The 23933-nt window shown below is 34.3% G+C and overlaps 3 protein-coding genes across 9 annotated transcripts in view; 1 reads left to right on the top strand and 2 right to left on the bottom strand.

Moving 5' to 3' along the window:
- Nucleotides 1–426: 426 nt before the first annotated feature.
- Nucleotides 427–23933, bottom strand: part of LOC656479 (uncharacterized protein) — an 88246-nt gene continuing 64739 nt past the window's right edge. For 4 of the 6 annotated variants that reach the window (XM_015980074.2, XM_015980076.2, XM_015980072.2 and 1 more), the window contains 4 exons: nt 23228–23377; nt 12749–12916; nt 8875–9093; nt 427–4024 (listed from right to left, as the gene is read on the bottom strand). In XM_015980074.2, the coding sequence (XP_015835560.1) occupies nt 3753–4024; nt 8875–9093; nt 12749–12916; nt 23228–23377 (809 nt within the window). In that variant the 3' untranslated portion in view covers nt 427–3752. The remainder of the gene's footprint in view (nt 4025–8874; nt 9094–12748; nt 12917–23227; nt 23378–23933) is intronic. The other 2 variants (XM_015980077.2, XM_015980075.2) reach the window with 1 other exon arrangement.
- LOC135266251 (uncharacterized) lies at nt 13454–14786 on the top strand. Its single transcript, XM_064356565.1, has 2 exons — nt 13454–13652; nt 13710–14786. Exon 2 carries the CDS (start codon nt 13710–13712, stop codon nt 14760–14762), a length of 1053 nt encoding a protein of 350 aa, XP_064212635.1. The 5' UTR covers nt 13454–13652; the 3' UTR covers nt 14763–14786.
- LOC135266252 (uncharacterized) lies at nt 15269–23178 on the bottom strand. Of its 2 annotated transcripts, XR_010334153.1 has the most exons (8): nt 22594–23178; nt 22389–22536; nt 22284–22331; nt 22166–22234; nt 21986–22110; nt 21650–21925; nt 15828–21553; nt 15269–15495 (listed from the first exon to the last, which is right to left on the bottom strand). XR_010334153.1 is itself a non-coding variant. In XM_064356566.1 (7 exons), exons 2-7 carry the CDS (start codon nt 22534–22536, stop codon nt 21401–21403), a joined length of 819 nt encoding a protein of 272 aa, XP_064212636.1. In that variant the 5' UTR covers nt 22594–23178; the 3' UTR covers nt 15269–21400. The 2 variants fall into 2 exon arrangements, 1 of the variants encoding a protein (XP_064212636.1); XM_064356566.1 differs by having other exon boundaries at nt 15269–21553.

Raw genomic sequence — 23933 nt, forward strand, 5'->3', positions numbered from 1 at the left:
TTGGTGATGTTTTTTATCCATATTTTTACACATTTACTGCGCCGTTTAATTTTATTCAGTTTATTGTTAGTACTTGCTGTTGTTGCAAACAAAATCCTCATAAATAAAATCAGAATTTTGCTTTTTAACAGGTGGTTCGATTCCTTGCTTGAAAACAAATAAACTCTTTTAGAAGTAGTTGAAAACAGCTTCTTTGACCGGAAACAGCGATACAGGCACCATTTTAGATAAAAACGGTTTACTTCGGTTAATTTTTAGCTTAAAAATGCGTAAACCCTGTTTCAGTTTTTCCAAAAAAATACACTTTTACGCTGGATTTATTTTTGCTTTAATTTTATCTTTTTAAAGGTTTTTATTTAATTAAAAAAATAGGTTGGGGTGGGTCTTTTTGAAACGTGGTGGCGGTATAATGCGAGAAATGAGCTGTTTAGAATTAAAAATTTTATTAATGGGATCATATCAATAATTGGGTATAACAATGAAAACGTTTGAGAAATCGAATAATGGGTTTAGCTAAGGGGATAAAATCGTAATATTTATTGTGCTGGCTTTGGCACGGGTAACAACCGATAAAACCCTAACTAAAACTGTGTTATCAAATTGGCAAACATGTTTGTATCATCATAAGACGTGCCGTTACTTAAAAGAAAGTACACGTAATAAATACGATTTCAATTATAAATATACCTATGTAACAATATAGCAACAAATATTTGTAACATATTTTATATTCGTAAAATTTGCTTCTATACCAATTTAATAAGTAATATAATACTTTTAAAATTTTCGTATGGAAATTGATTTTCTCAACAGAAGTTGTACAAACTCTTAATTCGAATAATACTATCCGTAAGCAATGTACAGGTAAAATATCTTAAAGTATTTGGTCTCACTGGTGGTGGGTCATTTTTACTCAGCGTCTACGGAAAGTCAACAGATGAAGCAAACTTTGAAAGGATCTACGGCTCCTAAAAGACTGCTCTAAAAAAGACTAATTAGCTAAAACTACGGACTAGAACGAGATAAAAGATGATAAGACTGATAAACATGGCAGTAATACTTTCACTTTTAGAGCTTCGCAAACTCCTTGATGCTTTCGGATAATTCGTTTGTCAAGCCTTGAAGCTTAACGGGCGTAGTACGGAACGAAAACTGTATTTTAATAATAGAGCTTTAAGAAGTCATGATGAAAACAACCAGCGCGACACTACACTTTAATAAAAACTACATTTATTTCTATTCATTAAAAATCTAAGACTTAACATTCTTATTTTAGGCACTTTCATAGTTAGTATATTTGTCACAGTAGCGATTATCTGTTCACTTTTAATTGAGATTGTTTACGAAACAAATCAATGTTTAAGATTTCGTTTTAAATTTTGGTTCAGTACTACGTCACATAAGCAGTGGGTTGGAATAACAGCTGGTCGGAAAGGATCAAAGATTGATGTGCGCATCGTAACTTAGGATAAGTTTGGTCCCTGCACTCGGGCCGCCCTTTTGAAATTGGCACACGAAGCAAAAACCGTGATGCCATTTCAATGAATTTTCTTCTTAGTCACATGCACCCCGTTCATCGTAACTAAATTAATTCATTAGAGTCTGTGGTAATTATTTTAATTAAAATTGAACCAGGTCATAGTACCATGTTTGGGTACAGCACACAATGGCTGGCAGAGGACCACGCACTCGCGGCGCATTGTTTTTACCAAATGTTGGTGTGTTTTCAAACATTTTGTGGGTTGAAAATTTCAAACTCAATAATCTTTAGTAAAATTATGTTTTTGGAAACACTGACGACACTTCAGTGCTTTTTAAATGACACACTGTATTAATGTGTGTTGTTTGAGGATTTTCCAACAGCTTTTTTTAAAACTTGTAAAAAATCTTGTATTAATTTGCCCTCATTTGTATGTTAGTTTCAATTACTAAATACTAAATGATCAGTATTTCAATTTTATGGACAGTACCCTTGTAATTGTTTTATTTCATACGGTCATACGGTATTAAGAAATAATACTGATCAGATCAGTTTCTACCGAGGTTTCCACATTTGAAAGATCTTTATAATAGCATTTAAATAGTAGTTTGTGAACTGATAATTTAAAAATTAAAAAGTGAAGATTTTTTGAACGTAAATGGTAGCAAAAAAGTGTTGCATTGATTGATTATTATTAATTTACTGATTTAAGAAAATAAAAAAATAAAAACAATTGTAATGCACGTAATGGTTGTGGAAACACTGGTGCCTTAGGTAAACTTGCAAACTTGCAGACTGATTAAGTGATTACGAATGTTTTGATAATCATGAACACCGTTCTAAAGTCCCTCCTGTACATTCCAATATTTTTTATGTGATATGGTAATTGTGTTTATTCAAAATTAGTCTCGGAGTAGTATTTTTGACTACGCCCTAGGTCAGAGCTCGGTGAAGAAACGTTTTGCCAGATTTTCATGACTCAACAATTTATTCTTTTACGGGGAAACAAGAACAGGTAGGAAAGACGGAAAGACGAAAGTTGCGAAATGTAATTATTTGACCCGAAAGCGCACCCAATAAAAAGTATTCCGTTAGTGTATGCACAAGCAATTTTTAATTACATTTTTTCAAATAAGGTCATTGTAATATACAATGAAATAAATATTTGTTAATTTGCAAGTGAATTTTATTATGAAAAATTAAATTGTTCTTTCCTGAATGATTAAAAAAGTGATGTGAGCAGTCTGCCGCCATCTTATCAACCAAAATAAAATCAACAGTAATATGACATGCTCAATAAAGAATGATCGGCTAATACATATTTAACTGAAAATAATGATAATAATAAGTTAATGATACGCAAATATTACTATTTATATATTGCGCATTTCAAATATATTTTATTTAAATAATGAGTAATAAAATTTTATAAATTACTTATTAAAAAAATAAAAAAATATGATTACTTGTTGCACTAGATTGTATCGGAAATGTGACAGTGTTACAAAATTTGGAATCCTAATTAATAATAAAAATTAATAATTCTGTGAAGAAGAGAGTTTTCTTGGCAAGTTCTGGTGAACGAAGTGATTAATTTGAGTTTGATTGGGTTAGTCGACATTATAAAGTTAAGACGAAAGTTATTATTATAGTCCATAATAGAACACGGACATCATGACGAAATTAATCTCTTGCAACGTCACAATTAAATTTTATAGTAATTAGCTTTAGCAGTTGCGTCATGAAATACTGAATTGGGGATTAATGCTTTATTGTTAAAAATGTCTGTGGTAATTCGGTGGATGTAAGTCGAGAGGGCTCCATTTTTGCGTGGCAATAAATGATGGGTCATCCAGCCCATAAATCTCCCGGCAACTTTTTACGTCACTGTTGAATAATTCCTTCGGTTTTTCGTGTATTTTTTAGGTGATGCGCCGTAAGAGTAATACCGTGGTCCTCTGCAAACTTTGACACCATTAATTATGTATAGAAACGCACCGTCGTACTGACGCATTTATCGAATATCGATCGAAGCACCATGACAAATATAACACATATGTTTCACTCACAGGGTGGTGTGTACACTAACTTAGGGAAAATTTACATAAATTTGGCAGTTATTTCGTGAACGGTCCACCAGACAATTTGGCAACAGTAAAAATTTCACTAAAAATCGTTTTTAAATGTCAGTTGGATGCCGCCGTTACACAATATATTGAACGAACGCGTACGTCGCCGTTCGCAGTATGTGGTAAGGCAGCGCATTTTGTTGTTAAATGATGCTCTCCCGGTTTCTTTCGTTGTCCTCCAGGCTGCTGGTCGATCGCGAGCCGCATATCTGCATCTCGATTTCGGCGAGCCGATTCTCCAACTCCCACTGCTGCTGGTTGAGTTTCTCGCTCATTGCCGCGTTTTCGGTCTCCACTGTGTGGAGTCGCTCACGCAGTCTCTTGATTTCCGACTCGAGCGCCTCGTGAGAACCCAGCAGCGGAGACGCCGTTCCCGACACCAGCTGCGTCATGCTGTCGCAGTGCAATGTTGTGCCTGTAATCATGAATAAATCGACTTCATCAACCACGCCGAAGGGATTGCTCAACACAACAATTTACACAACTTGTTTCCGACAATGTTATTTTTGTTAACACTGCAACCAATTTGGCTCGATTTCATCGAGATTAACAAGAAGGCATTAGCCAAAACTTTCCATCACTTCAAAATCTACTACTTTTGTAACTGTAAAGTATGGCATGATGAAACATTCTAATTCAAATCTATATTAGGCTACCATTTGGGCTATAATTTTAGTGTTATAACTAGTGTTATTGATTTGTTAGGGAGGGGTGTTTCTTGAAATATGAGTGTTGATCCCACTGCTCCCTTGACCTATTTTTGATTAAAAAATTGATATACTGGCTCATTATCTAGCTTGGACCTTTCTCGGGGTAATGCCCTCTTTCGGTTGCCAAAAGATTAAATTTTATGATTAATGTGGGTATCCCGGCGCATCCACCATTTTGCACATAAAATAGAATTAGCTTTATCTAGCGTTTACGCATGTAGGGAAAGTTGTTTCGTTAATTTTTTGTTAAATACACGTAAATTGTGCATTATAAATAACCATTTACACTATTTGTAGCCTCTTTTGGGTGCTGAATATGAATTTTAAAGACGCTTTAATTTTTATTGGAGAGATTTAGACGAAATCGCTTAAAGTTCTGAAAGTGGCTTTTTCAAGTGTTTTTCTTAAAACATTTCCTTTCAAATAAGCTACTTTATATGGAATACAAATTTAAAACCCGTTTGCTCCTGTCGGTCTTACTTGTTCATGTAATATTTTTTTAAATATTTTAAATGACATTATTACAAAAATTTGGTTAGTCTATTACTACCTTTTCTTCTTATTAGAGGTCAGTATTCTTGGTTCCAAAAAAAAGATCCTATTGATTCTTTAAAGCAAAATGCAAATTACCCTGTTTGTTTTCATCGGTTTAATTTTTTTTGTACAGTCACATTCTTTATTTTTCTCTAAAGAAAATCATACCACGTAATTAGCATTTCCGGTATCAGGAGAACAAACTATTGGAATGTTATGTAATCGTAAAATTCAAAGATCATTAAACTCGGTTTTTAAATATCAAACACACACTCAACTCTAAATCTATTTGTAGCTTTCCATAATTACGCATTTATGTTCAGTATAAACTCAAAACATGAAAACATATTAAATATTAAATATGAACAAAGAGCCTAATAATTTCACTAACTACCCATTAGCATGGAATTAACAAAATTCTCAAAACTACATTTGTGCGTCATTGTTGTACATATTTCATAAATAGCATTTAAATATTCAATTATTCATAATCTGGATTCAGCTATTTTATGTAATAATTTATAAAACTGTAATTGTTTCAACAATTTTATTGATATCATTTATATGTATATTAAACCTGCTTGCTAGTTAGACTGCTCTGAGGTAAAAAGTTTGAATAAACTTTACACTACATTTTGTTTCTCTAATGAGGATGTGGATGTTTTAGTCGACACGTGTGAAAACGCTTTTATATTAAGCCAGTAGAAGAATGAAAATATTACAATAAAGGCGTGTTGGTAATGTAGATACATAGAAGAGCTCTTTAAATCCTGTGGTTTTTCGACCATTTTAAATAAGTCCGAGTGTTACAACTGTCCAGATTTGCAGACGGTGTTAAATATTGCAAATATCGGATTATCACATTCAGAAATTAAATTAACTAATCTTATAAAATAAGAACAAAAAGTTACTCAGTTTTTATCAGGAAACGTTATGTGGGAACTAATCAAGAACTCGGATAAGGAAATTATTGCCCAAGTTTCGACCCTCATAAATCAACAAATTATATAAGGTGTATTAACGGCAACTTATTACTTGAATAAAGCACCCACTTTCTGTAATAAATCACGAACTTTTCGTAGTTTTCTTAACTTTTATTGTTGTTTTTGTAATGGCTTGTTTATTGTATTACTACCGGGTGACTATGAAAGATTGTTTAAAAAATATATTGGTAGCACTGAGTTATGGGCATTGTATAAAATTTTAACATTTAAACTTGATATTCAAGGTGGGAAGATTAAGCTTTTTCAAATTCTTTTCAAATAGATTTTTTAATAGCTCAAAGCTGCTTTTTTTGACCATAAAAAGGCCATTATGATTTTTGTTGTCCATTTGAAAAAGCGTAGTATTTCAATTTGTGGGAGCAGTCGCTGCCCTTAATTATATCCAGTGTTTGTTCACTCGGATCGTGCACTATCAGCTTACACTGTAACATGATATTTGTACTCACACCTCATCCCACACTACAATTTCTCAAACGCTTGCTAAAGCACGGGAGTACTGGACTATAGGGCTAACTGCCTGTTGGCACCGTAATTTATGGGAGCAAGTCCACTAATTGCTCCTGCTGAAATGATTAACCTGTGTGGACACTTTGTTAGATCTGACAGGAACGCGAAGTAAACAACATTGCTATTATAGATCTTCGACAGACACTGATGCCTCTAATGAGCAGAGCACTTAATCAAGTCATATACGAAGAGAAAAAGATTGGTATTGTATATTTTTGTACTTCAAAGCACTTAGAAACTGCAACTAAAAGTGAAAATACAGTTTTTTATAAATTCTATTCCGGCGCATCCACCATTTTTGCAAAATATAAAAGTTGTAATTTAATAAATGTAATTTAATTTTTTAATTATTTTAATAAACGTGAACTATCGTAAAGTGCCTTTACAACTTTTGTTGCTAGCAAAACAATTTAATTTGTACCAAAATTAACTAAAAATTATATGTGTAAGAACCGGCCCGGCGCATCCACCATTTTTATAAATTGAAAATCGAGTTAAATTCTTGATAATTATTTTTTGTTGTAACGAAGTTGAACGTATAGAATATGGTTTTTTAACTCTGATAAAAGTTTATGTTGCTGTAAAGAAAAATATAGCTTTTGTAATAAAATTTTGTAAATAGAGATTATTGCTTCCGGAGGCAGGGACGGCCTTTTTTATAGCCAACATAGATTTATAACGTTATTTAAAATGCCTATAACTTTTCTCTTGTGGTGTACAATATATCTTAATAACGCGCCGATAAAAAGGGTTGCTTGACAGTGCGCACTTTTCGAACAGGATTTTATAAAAAATCCTAGACTGCAAAACTCGATCGCTTTTCTATTATTATGTTAAAAACTTCTCAAATTGCCATCATGAAGCCGTAAGTGGTTGCTAGACAGCTTCTATCATTTTTCCACTTTTTGTGATGTTTCGTTCCGTCACATTTCATCATAGACAGAAAGCAACAGGTGTGAGTACTTGGAGGTCACATCTTTCAACAAATGTTCAAAGTGACGTCCATTGACTTAATCGCACGCTTCGACTCCACGAACCCAAACTCTTTGAAAACGTCAATAGCATTGCGGATGATTCCTGCGACGTCGGGGATTTTTTTCCGGCTTTGATTTTTAAAGTCTCTCTTTAGTTCGCGATCATCCCTTAAGGGTTTTATGCTTTTTGAAGATAGTGATCCATCAATTCTGACACAGGAGAAAAAATACACAAATTATAGATGCAAAGCCTTTGTTGGGGCTCAAGGCTATGGACATTTATTGCGCTTTTGCAGACAACACAAGTGTTTTTCGGAAGTGCTTTCGCTTCTAATCAAGTGCCTAAGATAAAAAATCGTTATTTTTTTGTTGTATTTTCGTAATAGTGACTTTCGAACGTGTAGCTGAAAATCGCGTTAAGTCTGCCTTAGAGAACAACAAACTGGAGCGAAATGGTATATTAACTTTGTTCGAAAAAAGTTCTTTTACACAAACAATAAAAGGAACACAAGTGCACAAAAGCTGTTTGATCTCTTGTGATACCTGTTGTTAAGCTGTCACTAAAAATACGGGAAACGCGAGTTAGACGCAATTTTAAGTGAAGACTTGTTGTTGAACTAGCCGGAGTTTGTTACTTTTGATGCACAAATTATGTATGGGTTCACCCAAGACAGTGATTTTTTTTAATAAAGGCTAAGCTGGTGAGGTTTCTGGGAGCAAAACTTGGAGCATCGCATTAAATATGCAACGTGGGTCGCTGGATTAGGATAGTTAACTTTAAGGATTACTGTTTACAGGAAACTAACACACCAAAAATTAGGACAAGGTGAAATAATTAATGAAAATGTTTTAATAAATGAGAGGGAAAAATTTCTTATCAAAGTGCTGTTTGATCGTAGAGTTGCACTGAATAAAGTTTATATTGAATAATTGGATCCCTTTGTCTGTTGTCTTTGTGCTCTCGAACACGGACGACAAGAAATAATTCACTACAGATTTAAATTCAATATTTATTATAGATTTTCGCGAAAATAGGAACAATGTTAATATTTTTTGATTGGACAAAAATATTCCTTGTTAAACGATTGAGTAAATGTGTAATTGTTGATGCGTGGAGCAAAAGCAACAAAAATGCGTCTTTACCGGCCGCTTAACTAATATCTTCTTATTTGGGCTTAAGAAGGGTGAATAGAAACTGGCGTCCCTAAATTGGATTAGGGTTGAAGGGTTCTCGGCTGAGAAAATATCGTTCATTCTGTTTGTACAGAAATTACAAAGGTTACTTAGGCAGCCGAATTTGCGAAAAACGACAAAATATGGAGGGTGAAGACAACAAATTTTATGTCATATTTCGTATTTTCATCAAGCTGGAAATTGCGTAAAACTTTTAGCCACAGAAGCAATAAATTGCAAAGCGTTTAAACAACATAATCCGTAGCAATTGAAAGGATAGTGGCGTTAAACTATGGGCTTAATAATTTAAGTTTTAAGTTAGGCAAATTATTTTTAACTGATTGGGTGGGACCGCATCCTCACCTGATCTGGCATGCGAAGCAGGAGTGTGGTGGTGGCTTCTCCCGCTGCTTGTTGATCCTAATGGACTATCTGGTACAGGTCTGGGCGGAGATCCCATTAACGATCTAGGATAGGCGGGTGTAAATCCTACCAGAGCTGGGGGCACCCACATATCTTCTAAAGGAACTTTACCGCGTGATTCCACAAGACCCGGTGTGGACTGGCTGCGACCCATGGCAGCTTTAACAAACGACACCACATTAAGATAAAACAAAAAGATAAGACAAAAACTTTTAAAGTACTAGCATCAAATTATCCCCTGTTTACCCCTTTGTAAACAAAATTTGTAGCGCTGATTTTGCCGCCGACTGAGCAAACCGGGAGAAGGTGTAAATGCATAATAAACAGTTCTTATTAAATTATACAGGTGACGAGTGATTTATTGAAGTGGGGCGACGAATTTACAAAATTTCACCGAATTATACCAGTTGCTATGGGAAAATTGACAATTATTTAAATGGGCTTGAGACGGCTCCGGTATGGAATAATTTAAGCGGAGCTTCCAAGCTCAAATCCGCTCAAAATTATTTTCAAAATAAATCGCAAATGTGTTAATTAGCTACCAGCCGCTTTAATTAAAAATTCGTTCAGAGCTAGGGCTATGATCGAGTGATCGAAAACGTAATATAACTTGCTCAAGTTAGCATTTATTAAGATAACTTTAATGAACCTTTGTAATAATTGTGTTTGCGGCAAATGCGTTCAATTTCAAGCAGGGTCATGTTGTTTCACGGTTATGCGGCTATTAATTTAAGTTTAATGCAACTGCAGTAACACCATTACCGTAATAATATTAAAATAACAGATTTGAATAAACCACGAACTTTTTGCCGGAATTTGCCAAATTCCGGGTATTTCCATATTACGATCATTTCTCGAGTTTCACACGAGCACTCCAGCGTGTTGAAAATTTGTAAAGTGTGTGATAAACCCTTTTATATTCCTTTATTCAATAACAAAGTGGTACTGAGGCGTTCTTTCGAGCAAGTTTCCATAAAATAATCAATTTATGGACAATTCACGTAATACGAAACGGGAAACCGCTGAACTAGGCGTAAAAACAACAGTTAACCTTCTGGGGGTAGTTTTCCCACCATCACGTTAGATATTCAAACGTCGAAAAGGATTCGGCAACAATGGCTTGCGGCCTGATAAAATTATCTCGGGGACAGTGAGCTCACTTTCGTAATGTAACAGCTTTGTGAAGGCTTATTGACCCCTAGCAAAAATTTGGAAAAACGGTGCTCTATAAAGCAAATTTTCATTCGCACGCGATTTTAAATAATGCACCAGCTACAGGCAATAAGTTTTACACTATAAATTCCTGCTACGAGCTACAATAGCGTATCGAAGTATTCTGAATTTTTAATCAAACTTCGGTCGGAGTGTCTGCATAGTAAACTGTTGACTTGTATTGGGATCGTAAATATTTTAGGTGCTTGTTTATGAATAGCTGAGCATCATCGTTGCGGACTAAGTGGATGTAAAATTCGACTCTTTCTCCTACTTTTAAACAAATCACTTCAAGCATAAAGTTGAAAAGCTGCCATTAAGTTTGCCAAATTAGTAGTCTAATATGTGTAACTTTTTAATTATTATGTCTAGTTTTCTTAGTCATTTTCCAATGTTCTATACATTTTTTTCAACAAAAACCCGTATTTCTACCAAAACATCAAAAAACAACATTGAATTTGACTTTCTACCCTGATTTTTAACCCGAAGTTCTAACTCAAATTTTCCCAAATCATCAATTTTTTTAGGAAAATGAGTCGATTTTTAAGTTTTGTTGAGTTTGAAAAAACAGCCCATTGAAGTCGGTTCAAAAACACAAAAATTGAGAAAATGACTTGCTTTTAGGCTCATTTTATCTATTGAAACGTCAATTTTTTATGGAAACTACCTACCCTACTTTATATAATTTTTTAAAAATGTGAGCCAGATTTATTATGTCAAAAATAATAAAAATCAATAAGTCTGCATCAAACAAATAATACTTTATTCAAAATAAATTATCTAATTTCACAGTCCTTTCAATTAATTCATATTGTAGATAAAAACTTAATTTCACATTCTAATAACTAAAAAATAATAATGAAATTATTATTATTAATATTATATTATATGAAAATATAATATAAACACTAATATGTTTAATTAGTTTTATTATTTGATCGATAAGACCACATTTAAATCCAAAAATTGTCAAGCCAAATTTATCAGATTTAACTAATGTATTCGAAATATCATGAAATTCATAAAACATTTTATCTTTAAAGAAATATAAATTTCTATATCTGAATGCTCTGGTTATATTTAGAGGTATTCCAGCAAATAATTCTGAAATAAGGCCGTTTTTCTTTGACCTAAACAAACACTCATCAAACTCAATATACAAAACTTTATCATAAAATATATATGTTTTTCCAGAATAAGTTCTAAATATCGCTTCAATTCTTTTTCCTTTTGGTATTCCTAAATTTTCCATAGATTGACCATTGTATCCACTTTTAACATTAAAACTTGGAAAATCAATTAAATAATATAAATTTTTAACAATTATTAAAACATCACCTGAAGGTCTTTGATAAATATGCGAAACTTCTTTAAAATCTCATTTTCCTAAAAAAAATGATGATTTGGGAAAATCTGAGTTAGAACTTAGGGTTAAAAATCAGAGTAAAAAGTCAAATTCAATGTTGTTTTTTGATGTTTTGGTAGAAATACGGGTTTTTGTTGAAAAAAATGCATAGAACATTGGAAAATGACTAAGAAAACTAGACATAATAATCTGAGTTAAAAAGTTACACATATCAGACTACTCAAATTGAATTAACTGGAGATGGAAGTTCAAAAATTATCTGTGCCCGAAAATCTACTGTTTATGTGATCATTTTTTTTCCTTTAAAATACAAAAAGAAAATTTATATTTTGTTGTATGTATTTCGTCTAATAGCTGTTTTATTTAATATTAAAGGAGACAAGCCTTTTTCTTTTTTTTGAAAAACTGCTGCAAATGATCGTTTTGTAAACCCGAAAGTTGGAAATTACAAAGTAGAAAAAAATAGGATTGTTTTATTCGCTATCAGTGTGGTTTAATAAATTAACCAAACGTTTTGATAAGGCCGTGTGCTGGGCCTTAAAACAATAAGAGATTAGGTTTTGTGAATTATTGTTTCGGAGTAACCCTGCGATATATCTTTTGTGATCCTAGAGGTCTGTAATAAAAAAGGCCCTTTATGGTTATCGCAAAGGAAGCACGCAATCTGTTTAAAGAGTCTGGCCTAGCTTGAGGGTGTAAGCAAATCCCTGGCCGGTATTGACGATTTTATCTCGCAGATAGCAAAAATTTATAAACTCTGTTGGAAAACAGAACGATCGGTTGTTTTAGGGCGATTATAAGAGCTTGGGAGAGACAGGAATACCCGTTGGGAGTCTTTTTACGAATAAGATAAATTGAGATTTTCCTTGAGCTTTTTATCAATACTTGTGGTGCAGTAATAAGAAAGTCGGAGGAATGTGTGTAAGGATTTTATTTAAGCCGGCCTTTTTTGCCATTGTTTTACTGCGCGAGAAGTTTGTTTTTCGGGGAATATTTTCAATTATGCATCAAGGGGCGGTTGGAAAAACGAATTATTTATCAATCAATTGGTTTTTTGAATCGAATGTCGTAAACAAAGTCGGTGAGCGATTTACGAGGGAATTAAGTGCGTACTTAGTCCTAAAGAGATAATACTCTTAAAGACTGCCATTGATGATCGATCAATCAGTTAAGGACTTACCGGGTAATGAAAGTGCTTGGGCAATCTAGGAATAAGAGGCAGGATCCAACACTTACCTTTCTCCAGAGGCGCCCTCTTATATTTCTCGAGTCTCTTGACGGCTATAGCTTCCAAACGAACTCTAGCTGCAGGATATTCTTTTAAAACGTCCCACATGTCCTTTTTACTCAATACAAATAAATCGCTGTAACCCACTGATCTTACGCTCGCCGTTCTCCTGTTTCCTACGAAATTATTTAAAGCGTTTAAAACAGTATCGTGTTTTCACACAAACGACTTTGCCGAAAGGAAATCAAAGAGATAAAAGGTAGAGAAACATGCCAACATCGATGATCTAATCTGGCACAATGTTATCGAAAATAATGTAGAGGCATGGGAGTAATTAAATACTGCGGTTGTTTCAAACACGAAAGCCTCAAATTGATTATTCACAGAAATACATTGGATGTGGAGTGTCTACAACTACAGGGTGAACCTAGTTTAAAGAGAAAACCGTTCAAAGGGCATAAAATCGAACAGAAAATAATGCCAAAGAAGAGAATTTCTTTTAATTCATAAAATGTGAGTCCGATATTTGTCATTAAAACGTGTGCTAAATTTAAGTGGGCCACCTGTATGCTAAGCAGAACAGGGCTGCATTACCAAGATTGTCGACATTTTGATATTACTGTGAAATACTTGCCTTAATACCTGCAGATTCCTTTGATAAATATTTTATCAAGAATTTGGTACACGTTAACCCCATTATCTCTTGCCAGTAGTATAAGCGAACAATTAGTGCTAATGAGGTCATTATCTAATGACCGCTGCAACTTTCTCTTAATGACCGCTACACTTTGGCCGCTACAATTTTGCTATATGTCATACAATATATAAGACCAAAGAAAATTTAGGAAAATATTCAGTGTTGTTCTCGTGTTTGTTCTTGAAGAAGACGTCTTGGTGTATTGTGAAATTAAGGTAAGTTTTTTAAGAAATTATTTTAAATATTTATTAACTGTTGTGAATTTGTGTTAGATGCCTGGAAAACGTGTATCTTCTATGCCATTGAAAAAATCATCTCCGAAGCGTTTTAAAGCCCCAGGTGATGGTGGATGTGTAGAAGAAGAGGAAATTAGTGCTTCGCAAGTTCCATCGGTTCCGAAGTCGTCTTTGTCAGCATTTCCAGCTGCTTCACCACCACCACCACCACCATCGCAATCCATAGAATTAGCGAGAGTATCTGAAATAGGTCTTAGCCAAGCTGCATCCCCCAAGTCGCCTCAGCCTATCCACGCTGAAGAAGACATCATAACACCAGCTGAATGGTCGGATCCTGTGTTGGAGCGATCGTTGATGGAAATGGCCGACAACATCGAGAAAAATGAAGCTGAGAGAAGTGAGAAAGATGAAGCTGAGAGAACGGCTCGGATGGTGATCAATGAGAAGTTTCGTTTAATTCATGAAGTGGTGTATCCTATAACTAAGTCTGGTAGCAAACTTTTATCGATTGGAGTAAAACCACTCCATGATTTTGTGCCGTTGTTGAAGATACATAATCCAGAATTAACATCGGCGATAAGTTTTTCTATTGAAACCTTTGAAGAGTTTTTAAAAGAAATGAGCAAGATCTTTGAATCAAGAGAGGAGGACGAAGAAGTAGAAGAAATTAGTGTTCCAGAAGGTCAGATGTTGTGTATGCTAAGTGGCTACGTCGTGGTGGTTTGTAGATATAATACTCTTCAATTTATACCTAGTCAACCCAGCGTGTACAAGGGCATTTATTTATCATTGAACACAATTAAAACTGTCGTAAATATGGGCGAGCATTTATTGAATCTGCTTCATGCAAGAAGAATTCAATATAAATTCTATCCATGTTACGATAGTTTTATAAATAATGTTGCGCTTGATGTTATGGAGAATGGATGTAAAAATTTATCTCAAAAATTGTATGATATTATTAAGAATCGGTATGAACAAAATGCAACCTTGTATGAGATAGTTTTGAAACTGCCTGTGAATGTAAAAACTGCTGTCGAAAATAGAATACAATATTATAGGGAAAATAATGATTATAACTGTCTGTGATAATAAATAATTAAATAAAATGTATACTCTGTTTTCTTTAAATATTCCGCCGCGTAGCAAAAGTTATCATTATTGGTTTGGTGTTGAATAATGAAAGTTATTTGAAATAGAATGGACTTACGATTCAAATCTCCGTTTACAGCAATTATAGCTGGTCCAACTGCTTGCGGAAAAACGCACTTTATTATACGATTTTTGAACCACATAAATTCGGTCTGTGATAAAAAATTTGAACGAGTGCTTTGGTTTTATGACGAGTGGCAACCGTTGTATCAAACTAATGTAATCAATAATAGTAATCTTGAATTTCGTCAAGGCGTTCCTGATATGAATGATTTTGATGGTACAGAAGCGACATTGATAATTTTGGATGATCTGATGAGAGAGACTAATGGCAGTGTGGTCGATATTTTCACTAAGGGAAGTCATCATCGAAACCTTAGTGTCTTCTACATTACGCAAAATTTGTTTCATCAAGGAAAAGGACAGAGAGATATTTCTTTGAATGCGAACTATATCGTTTATTTTAAAAATCCTCGTGATAAAGCTCAAATTAATTTCTTAGCTAGACAGATTTTTCCTGAAAATATAAAATTTATCCAGGAAGCTTATAAGGATGCCACAATGAGACCGCATGGTTATTTGTTGATTGATTTAAAACAAGATACTCCAGATGAATTCCGTATTCGAACAAATATTCTACCTGATGAAGAACCTTCTTATGCATACATACCTAAGAGAGATTATAAATATAAAAGTAAGTAGTTTATGCGTCAGTCGTCGTTGAGATGTCGCGAGCGTTAGAAAGAAACGCCGAGTTATTAAAATTTTTGCATAGAACAACACCTGTTTATCGTAAATCAATTCTTAATTCTGCCGATAAAAACTTGGTGCATTGTATATGCGAGTGCGCTCACAATACGTTATTAGGGAAAGTTCCTTTAAATGGTTCTCAAAAGAGCAAATTAAAGAAACATAAAAAATTACTGAGAAATTTAGTAAATCGTAAATTATCTCTCCAGAGAAAAAAGAAACTAATTGTGCAAAAAGGAGGTGCTTTCTTACCATTGTTGTTGGCTCCAATAATTTCGGGTGTGTTGGGTCATTTATTTAATAAATAATGGAACATACGAAAAAAATGGTACTCATTGATTCATCCGAACTTGAACGTTTGCATAATAACAAAAGCACTCAGCCAAACACCCTAAATGATTTAGATCATGAAATGAAAAGAATCATAGATACGAAAAACATTGATGATAATGAAAAATGGATTTTGTATAATCAAGTGCTTCAAAGATATCTAAAAATGATAAGTCGTTCTCGTGAACCTGTTACCATACCTGTGATTTATTCTAAAGAAAATCAATTAGAACAATCTGAACGAATTACTCGAAACATTTTGAGTTCCCTACCAAGACCCTTACAAGTTAAAGCGAATGCTTTGTTAAACAATTTAACACACAATGGAGTTGCATGGAATGAAACCGGAAACGTTATCTACGATGGAAACACAATTCCTGGTTCCAATATATTTGATCTAATCACTGATGTTATGAAGAGTAGTAATAAGTTAAATGCCGAGCCTGTCGGATGGAAAAATTTTGCGGAAATTTTGTATAAAATAAACGTTCCACGTACTCTTATAATTAATCCAAAACGTTTGAAATATATAAATGAACAAGGTGCTGAAAAGCAAGAAGTAAAAAACGAAGTGAAAGTAAAACCAATATCGTCGTCAAAGTTTGACACAGAAGAAGAAGAAGAAGAAGAGGATAGTCAAATAACGAAGAAATCAATGCGATCGTCATCAAGAAAACAAAAACGCTTGAGAGTTCCTTGGTCGCCGTATGAAAGCAAGTAGACAAAAATGGATGAAATAAAGGAAAGATATTTTATACCTCGTGACCCTCTTGGTTTTTCGAGTCCTAACAACTTAGCTAAGTTTACAAATATACATAAGAAAAAAATTAATAAATGGCTAGAAGGTGTGGAATCTTATACATTACATAAGCAAGTTCGTCGTCGATTTCCTAGAAATAGTTATCATGTAACCAACATAGACGATTTATTTCAAGCTGATTTAATAGATATGAGAAACATCGCAAAACATAATCGAGGTGTAAATTACCTATTAACTGTCATCGATGTATTTTCCAAGTTTGCATGGGTTAAACCTTTATACACAAAGACGGGAAATGAAGTGGCTGCAGCTTTTAAAGAAATATTTGATGAGCGTGTTCCGGTTAATCTTCAGACTGACAAGGGAAAAGAATTTCTAGCGAAAAATGTCCAAAAATTGTTTAAACAATATGATATAAATTATTATGTAACAAATAATCCTGATGTAAAAGCTGCTGTGGTAGAAAGGTTCAATAAAACTTTAAAAACAAAAATGCATAAATATTTTACGTTTGCAAATAATATGCAATACATTGATGTATTACCCGAATTCATGCACTCTTACAATAATTCTTATCATCGTACTATTAAAATGGCTCCTAACGAGGTAAATCCTGACAACGTTGCGCAAGTATACGATAACATTATGAGTACGAGAAAGAAGAATATTAAAACGATCAAACTCGAAAATGTGTACAAAGTTGGAGATTACGTCAGAATCACCAAGTACAAGCACGTATTTGAAAAAGGCTACATGAGTAATTGGAGCGGTGAAATATTCAAAATAACTGATGTTATAATGAGACAACCCGTTGTGTACAAAATTTCCGATTTAATGGATGAACCAATAGAGGGCGTCTTCTATCACCCCGAATTACAGCGCGTAACGTACGACCCCCAGAGTACATTTCACATTGAAAAAGTATTGAAGAAGCGATATAAAAGAGGTAAATGTGAAATTTTTGTGCAGTGGAAAAATTATCCTTCAAAGTTTAACTCGTGGATTCCGTGCAGTTCCCTTACATCGATATGAATAACGAATTTTATTTAACTTTGGTATCAAACAGCTCAACCAATTACTTTCCCGAAAATACAACAACGCACTTTTGCACACAACTTCCAAAAACTGTTCATTTGGATGGTGAATGGTGTGTGGGACTTTCGGAAATACAGTATCCGTGTTCCTTCTTAACCATCAACAGTGGTGAAAATATTATTTACTGCTCTTTTGAATTTAGTTTATCGGCGATTATGCAAAAAGGTGAAAAAGCCATTGACATATTGTTTAAAGATCCCCGTTTTGCGACATGGATCGATGATCAGGTTCGAAGAAGGAAATACAAGTCTTCGAAAGAATTCATGCGCGATCTTAAAATGAAAACGATCACATTTGAACACGATGTAATTATGACGAAATATAAGACTAAGCTTGAAGCTGGTAACTACGAAACGATCGAATCTATTGTGGATGCTCTAAACTCGGTAAGAGTTTTAGTAAAAGATAATGTTGAGTTCAGATTAAATGATGGTTCAAAAAGAGTAACTGTAACAAGCAGTAGCAAATATCTGACAAGTCTATCATTTTCACCGACATTAAGTCTACAATTAGGTTTTCAACCGGATACAAATGTACTGAGTAAAACTTCAACACATCCAGCAAACATTATGTTGGGTTTGCCTTCACAACTTTTCGTATACAGTGATATAATTGAACCACAATTGGTGGGCGATATAATGGCAAAAGTAATTCGAATCGTTGTTATCGATAATAAACACTACATTTACGGTACACATCATACGCAATTATTTTCGCATCCGCATTACGTGCCTCTGTTGAAAAGGGAATTTGAAAACATTGAAATTGATATAAGAAGTGCAACTGGTGAGAAAGTGCCATTTCAGTTTGGAACAGTGTGCGTTAAACTTCATTTTAAAAAAATTTCGTAATGCCTTCATGTCATTATCACGATTACTACATCAATCAAGCTGGTTCAGGTGTAGGTGCTATTTACAAAGGAATTAGTTACCAAAAGGGTTATGGTATTGGTAGTTTTTTACGGGGACTTTTTCGTACGGTAATGCCGTTAATAAAGAGTGGTGTTAAAACAATTGGTAAGGAAACACTACGCACTGGTTCAAATTTTCTTGGCGACATTGTTAATGAGGTGCCTGTAAAGGATGCATTCAAGACACGTGTAAATGAGTCAGTTGAAAATTTGAAACGAAAAGCTCAAGATAAATTAGACAACTTGGTAGGATCTGGATCTATAAAAAGAAGGCTAGTACAAAATAAAAGTCAGAATAGTTCTTCACGTCGTTCTGCAAAGAAGTGTAAAACGAGTTCAGTTATTAAACATCAAGATATCTTTAGCTAGAATGTCGTTTTTACATCCTCATAGTTGTGAGTGCGCGAAAAGTGAATTGGATCTTTTTGCTTTACCGCCAACTCAAACAAGCATCGAAAGCGGTCAATGGGTTCATTACAAAACTGTATCTAGTATATCTGAAAATAGTCCTTTAGAATTTGTAATACCAGGTGGTGAAGACTATATAGATTTATCGCAAACTTTACTTTCACTTTGTATTAAAATATGCAAAGATGACGGTAGTAATTATACCGCTGAAGATACAATTGGTCCAGTTAATAATATTCTCCACTCAATGTTTAGTCAAGTTGATGTATACCTAAATCAAAAACTGATTTCACCACCAAATAATACATACGCTTATAAATGTTATTTGGAGACACTTTTAAATTATGACTCAGGGGCGAAGAATTCCCATTTAACTTGTGGATTATGGTACGCCGATACGGCAGGCAAAATGAATGTAGTAACCAATGAGAACAGTGGATTCGCCAATAGACTCAAACTAACGTCGACGAGTAAAGAAGTCGATCTTATTGGTCACTTAAATTGTGATATATTTAATCAAGAAAAATTTTTAATCAACGGTGTAGAAATGAGATTAAAATTTGTACGTTCTCGTGATAGTTTTGCATTGATGTCATCAAATAATCTTAATGGAAAAATTCAAATTACTGATGCAACTCTAATGATTAGAAGAAATCGGATAAATCCAAGCGTATTACTTGCGCATGCAAAGGCTTTAGAGCTTTCAACTGCAAAATATCCAATTACGCGAACAGAATTAAAGGTTTTGACTATACCGCAAGGAGTACAAGGAAAATCATTGGATAATGTTTATTTGGGCCAACTTCCAAAAAGATGTGCATTGTGCTTTGTGACAAATAAAGCATTTAACGGTGATTATTCCTTAAATCCATTTAATTTCGAAAACTTTGGTTTAAACTATCTATCCTTGTACGTGGATGGTAACCAAATTCCTAGTAAACCCTTACAACCTACATTTATCGGTCCAAATAAGAAATTTGTTTCAATGTACCACACATTATTTTCTGGTACTGGTATACATTTTCTAAACACTGGAAATGGGATTTCACGTGATAATTATGCTGATGGATATTCAATAGCTGTTTTTGATTTGACACCTGACTTATCATCGCATAATGCTCTTTCATGGAATTTGATAAAGAACGGAAGTTTACGAATAGAAGTTGGTTTTAACACTGCTCTTACAGAAACTGTCAATTGTTTAGTGTATGGTGAATTTGATAGTGTAATAGAAATTGATAAAAAACGTAATGTAATTGTAGATTATAGTAGTTGATAAATTTATATAAGTGATAAATAAATTGCTATTACAAATGAAAAATTTGCTACTTTCATTTTACCCGTCATCCGAAATGGTTGTGTTTGTGGATTTTCAAGGGTTCAATTACGGTAATTGTACCGAAACTTTAACCATAAAAGAATTAGCTGTATTTAATACGAACAAAAGCGCACCAGACATCTTTTTGTTTAAACCACCCGATGATCTTTCAACCTTACCGCATCGTTATCAGAAGCAAGCCGATTGGTTGACGAATAACTTTCACGGGCTTTCTTGGAACTGCGGTAATTACGACTACGAAAAGTTGTCTGAAATATTGAATGAAACTACGAAAAATTCAAAGTGTATATACGTGAAAGGAATAGATAAGAAGCGTCTACTTTTGAAACGTTTACCAAAAAGTCAAATTGTAAACATTGAAGATTTAGAGTGTCCATCGCTTCGTTACTTGAGAGAACATTTTGATACGAATTGTTGTGTGAATCATATAATCAGCGATTCGGTGTGCGCTGTTCAAAACGTACAAAACTTGGCTAGTTGGTACAATGAATACTTTACAACTCAAAACGTGTCTGGAGATGATCTCTCGGAAGAAAAGACACCACGTTCTTGTTTCTGCGTATAACACTCTACCTGTCCTAATCACCAGACCCTCTATGGTTATTATCAACAGAGACCCTGATTACCTCCCGGGTAGTCATTGGATGGCTGTTTACATTGATAAATTTGGTTTCGCATACTTCTTTGATAGTTTTGGAAATCAGCCGCCTCCGAATATTTTAAAATTTCTTAGAAAAAATGCTATGATGTGGTCTTACAATATTTCTCAAATTCAAGATTTTTCTTCAACCGTCTGTGGCAAATACTGTACTTTATTTCTTTTAAACTACGCATTAGGCAATTCTGTTGATGATTTTCTAAAGTTATTTAACAAAGATTTTCACAATAATGACAAACTATGCAACAAAATGTTTAACAAATATTTCATGAATAAATAAAGACTTTGCAAGATCCATGTTTTTTCTTTCTTTCCTTATATCTCGTTACTCACCAGCATGACGCGGACGGGGCGCGGCGCGGACGACGGGGCGGCGGCGCGGAAACGGGCGCGGGACGGGGTGGCGGCGGCGCGGGAACGGGCGCGGGACGGGGTGGCGGCGGCGCGGGGACGGGCGCGACACACACACACACACATTCTGGGTTAAATCAAAATAAAATCACAGAAATCATATTTATTAGATTTATTTATTTATTTATTAATTTTTACTAAGACAATGTTCATTATAACTTACGGCTAATCCATCGGTGGCGGTACGAAATCCTTTTCCCACAGGTAAAGCCACCCTGTCCACCCGTATCGATAAACGATCATTAACAAAGAACGCACGATTGCTCTGAAGAACATTTCCTACAGTTTCCATCACCATTGCGACATTATATTGGGATAATTTGCGGAAGGAAATGTAAACAGGTCGCTCGGGGAATTCTTCATTTTCGAGAACTAAGCCGACATAGTCATCACTTGAAAATCCTCTAAAAATGTGCGCCAACAGTTCTTCAATTGCATTCTATTAAACGAAAATATCATTAATTAATTAACTAATTTACAAACATAACGTGACACTTACTTGCATCCATTCAATTGGATTCTCCGGCGCATTATCTTTAAAGGAAAACCTCATACGTCTCGCTAATGTATTAAACTTTTTTATGAATGATTCATTTTCTCCATTTTTATTAATAAAGTTAAATTCTGTAAGAAAATATTGAAGTATTCACATATTCAATAAGTTGTTGCTATTACTTACCATCAGCAAAATTTTCAAAGACTTCATTATCGTCAATTTGACCAGCACCGATTTGATTTACAAGTGTATCTACAAACACGTACATTTATAATATAGAAATGAGTATGTAATTAATTACCTAAAGGACCATCTTCGAAGTTAGGGAGGCGTCTTTTTAAAGCATTCACTGTAAATATTATAATTAATGATTAATCTATTATTATATAAATTATAAAGTATTTACCTGATTCTGTTGCCTTAGATGTTGAGGGTTGCAGGTTGGTAAATTCACTAATTTCCTCTTCTTCTACACATCCACCATCACCTGGGGCTTTAAAACGCTTCGGAGATGATTTTTTCAATGGCATAGAAGATACACGTTTTCCAGGCATCTAACACAAATTCACAACAGTTAATAAATATTTAAAATAATTTCTTAAAAAACTTACCTTAATTTCACAATACACCAAGACGTCTTCTTCAAGAACAAACACGAGAACAACACTGAATATTTTCCTAAATTTTCTTTGGTCTTATATATTGTATGACATATAGCAAAATTGTAGCGGCCAAAGTGTAGCGGTCATTAAGAGAAAGTTGCAGCGGTCATTAGATAATGACCTCATTAGCACTAATTGTTCGCTTATACTACTCTTGCCTTTGAAATTAGTTTTCAACTTTGAAATATAATAACAAAAGTTTTAACATTTAATCTGAATAAATTATTTTTCATTGAGGGATTATCTAACTACGGGAGAATGGTGCTATTATGCCGCTACATGTATTTCTTGTGAATAAGTCAACATCGCAGCGGTTTTGTTAAATTCAGTTTAAAGCAAGTCAGATTATTTGATTTGGTGATTTAAGGGCGTGCATGTTGGCAGTTTATAAATATCAGTATTAAAACAAATGATTTAAGATGATGGGCAAAACTGGGTCCGCGTCCAGTTTTTCCCCGAATGATTTATTTAAAGATAGTTTGCAAGGGTTGACAAATACAAGCCGGGCAGGATATCAAAATTCGATCTCATGCAGAGTAGAGAATTGCACCCCGATTCGTTGGGCCTGCCTGCTGATATTTACCAAGGTGTTTACCTGCCGTGCCCATATTGAGGATGGAAATCTCCCCAAAATAACTCCCGGCTTTCAGAGTGGCCAGGACTGTCCTCCCGTTATCGGCGACCACTTGAAGGCGGCCTCGGTTCACTATATACATTTCCTTGCCGACCTCGCCTGGAAATAAAAGCCTTTGTTGGATGAAATCGATTAGAGACTGAATATTTGGCGGCAAAAATAATAGAGTACTTTCCGGTATTAAACGCGGATGATAGATTTGGGAGATAGTTGCAGCGGACGTGAAAGATGGTTCTTTTAACTTTTTCTAGCAGCTTCCGAATCCTCGATAGCAACTTTGTCGCTCTATTAGGTTACACTTGCTCCGACAGGTAGTTCGAAAAATTATTTACGGAATTCCTTTTTTTCGCAATGGCAATAAATTTCGCGATGGGATTTGGGCTTCAGATTAATAATTGCAACATCGCGTAATGAATTAGCCGTGTGTTAGCTCGATGTAATTTAATATTTCCGCGTTTTATTACAGATTTATGCAAAAAGATTGGCTCTCTGGCTCGGCTTTTATGCCAATCGATGAGACGGCTTCAGTGCAATTTGTAAATTAGAAATCGGTGACTTCTTTAAGGGTGTGCGATGTTATCAGTGTACTCTGACGTCAATGGCATTTTTAATCCTAGTACGTTTTCAATCATGTATCATGTAATTCGTTTTAGGG

The sequence above is a fragment of the Tribolium castaneum genome, chromosome 5 (assembly GCF_031307605.1).
Source record: "Tribolium castaneum strain GA2 chromosome 5, icTriCast1.1, whole genome shotgun sequence".
Lineage (NCBI taxonomy): Eukaryota > Metazoa > Arthropoda > Insecta > Coleoptera > Tenebrionidae > Tribolium > Tribolium castaneum.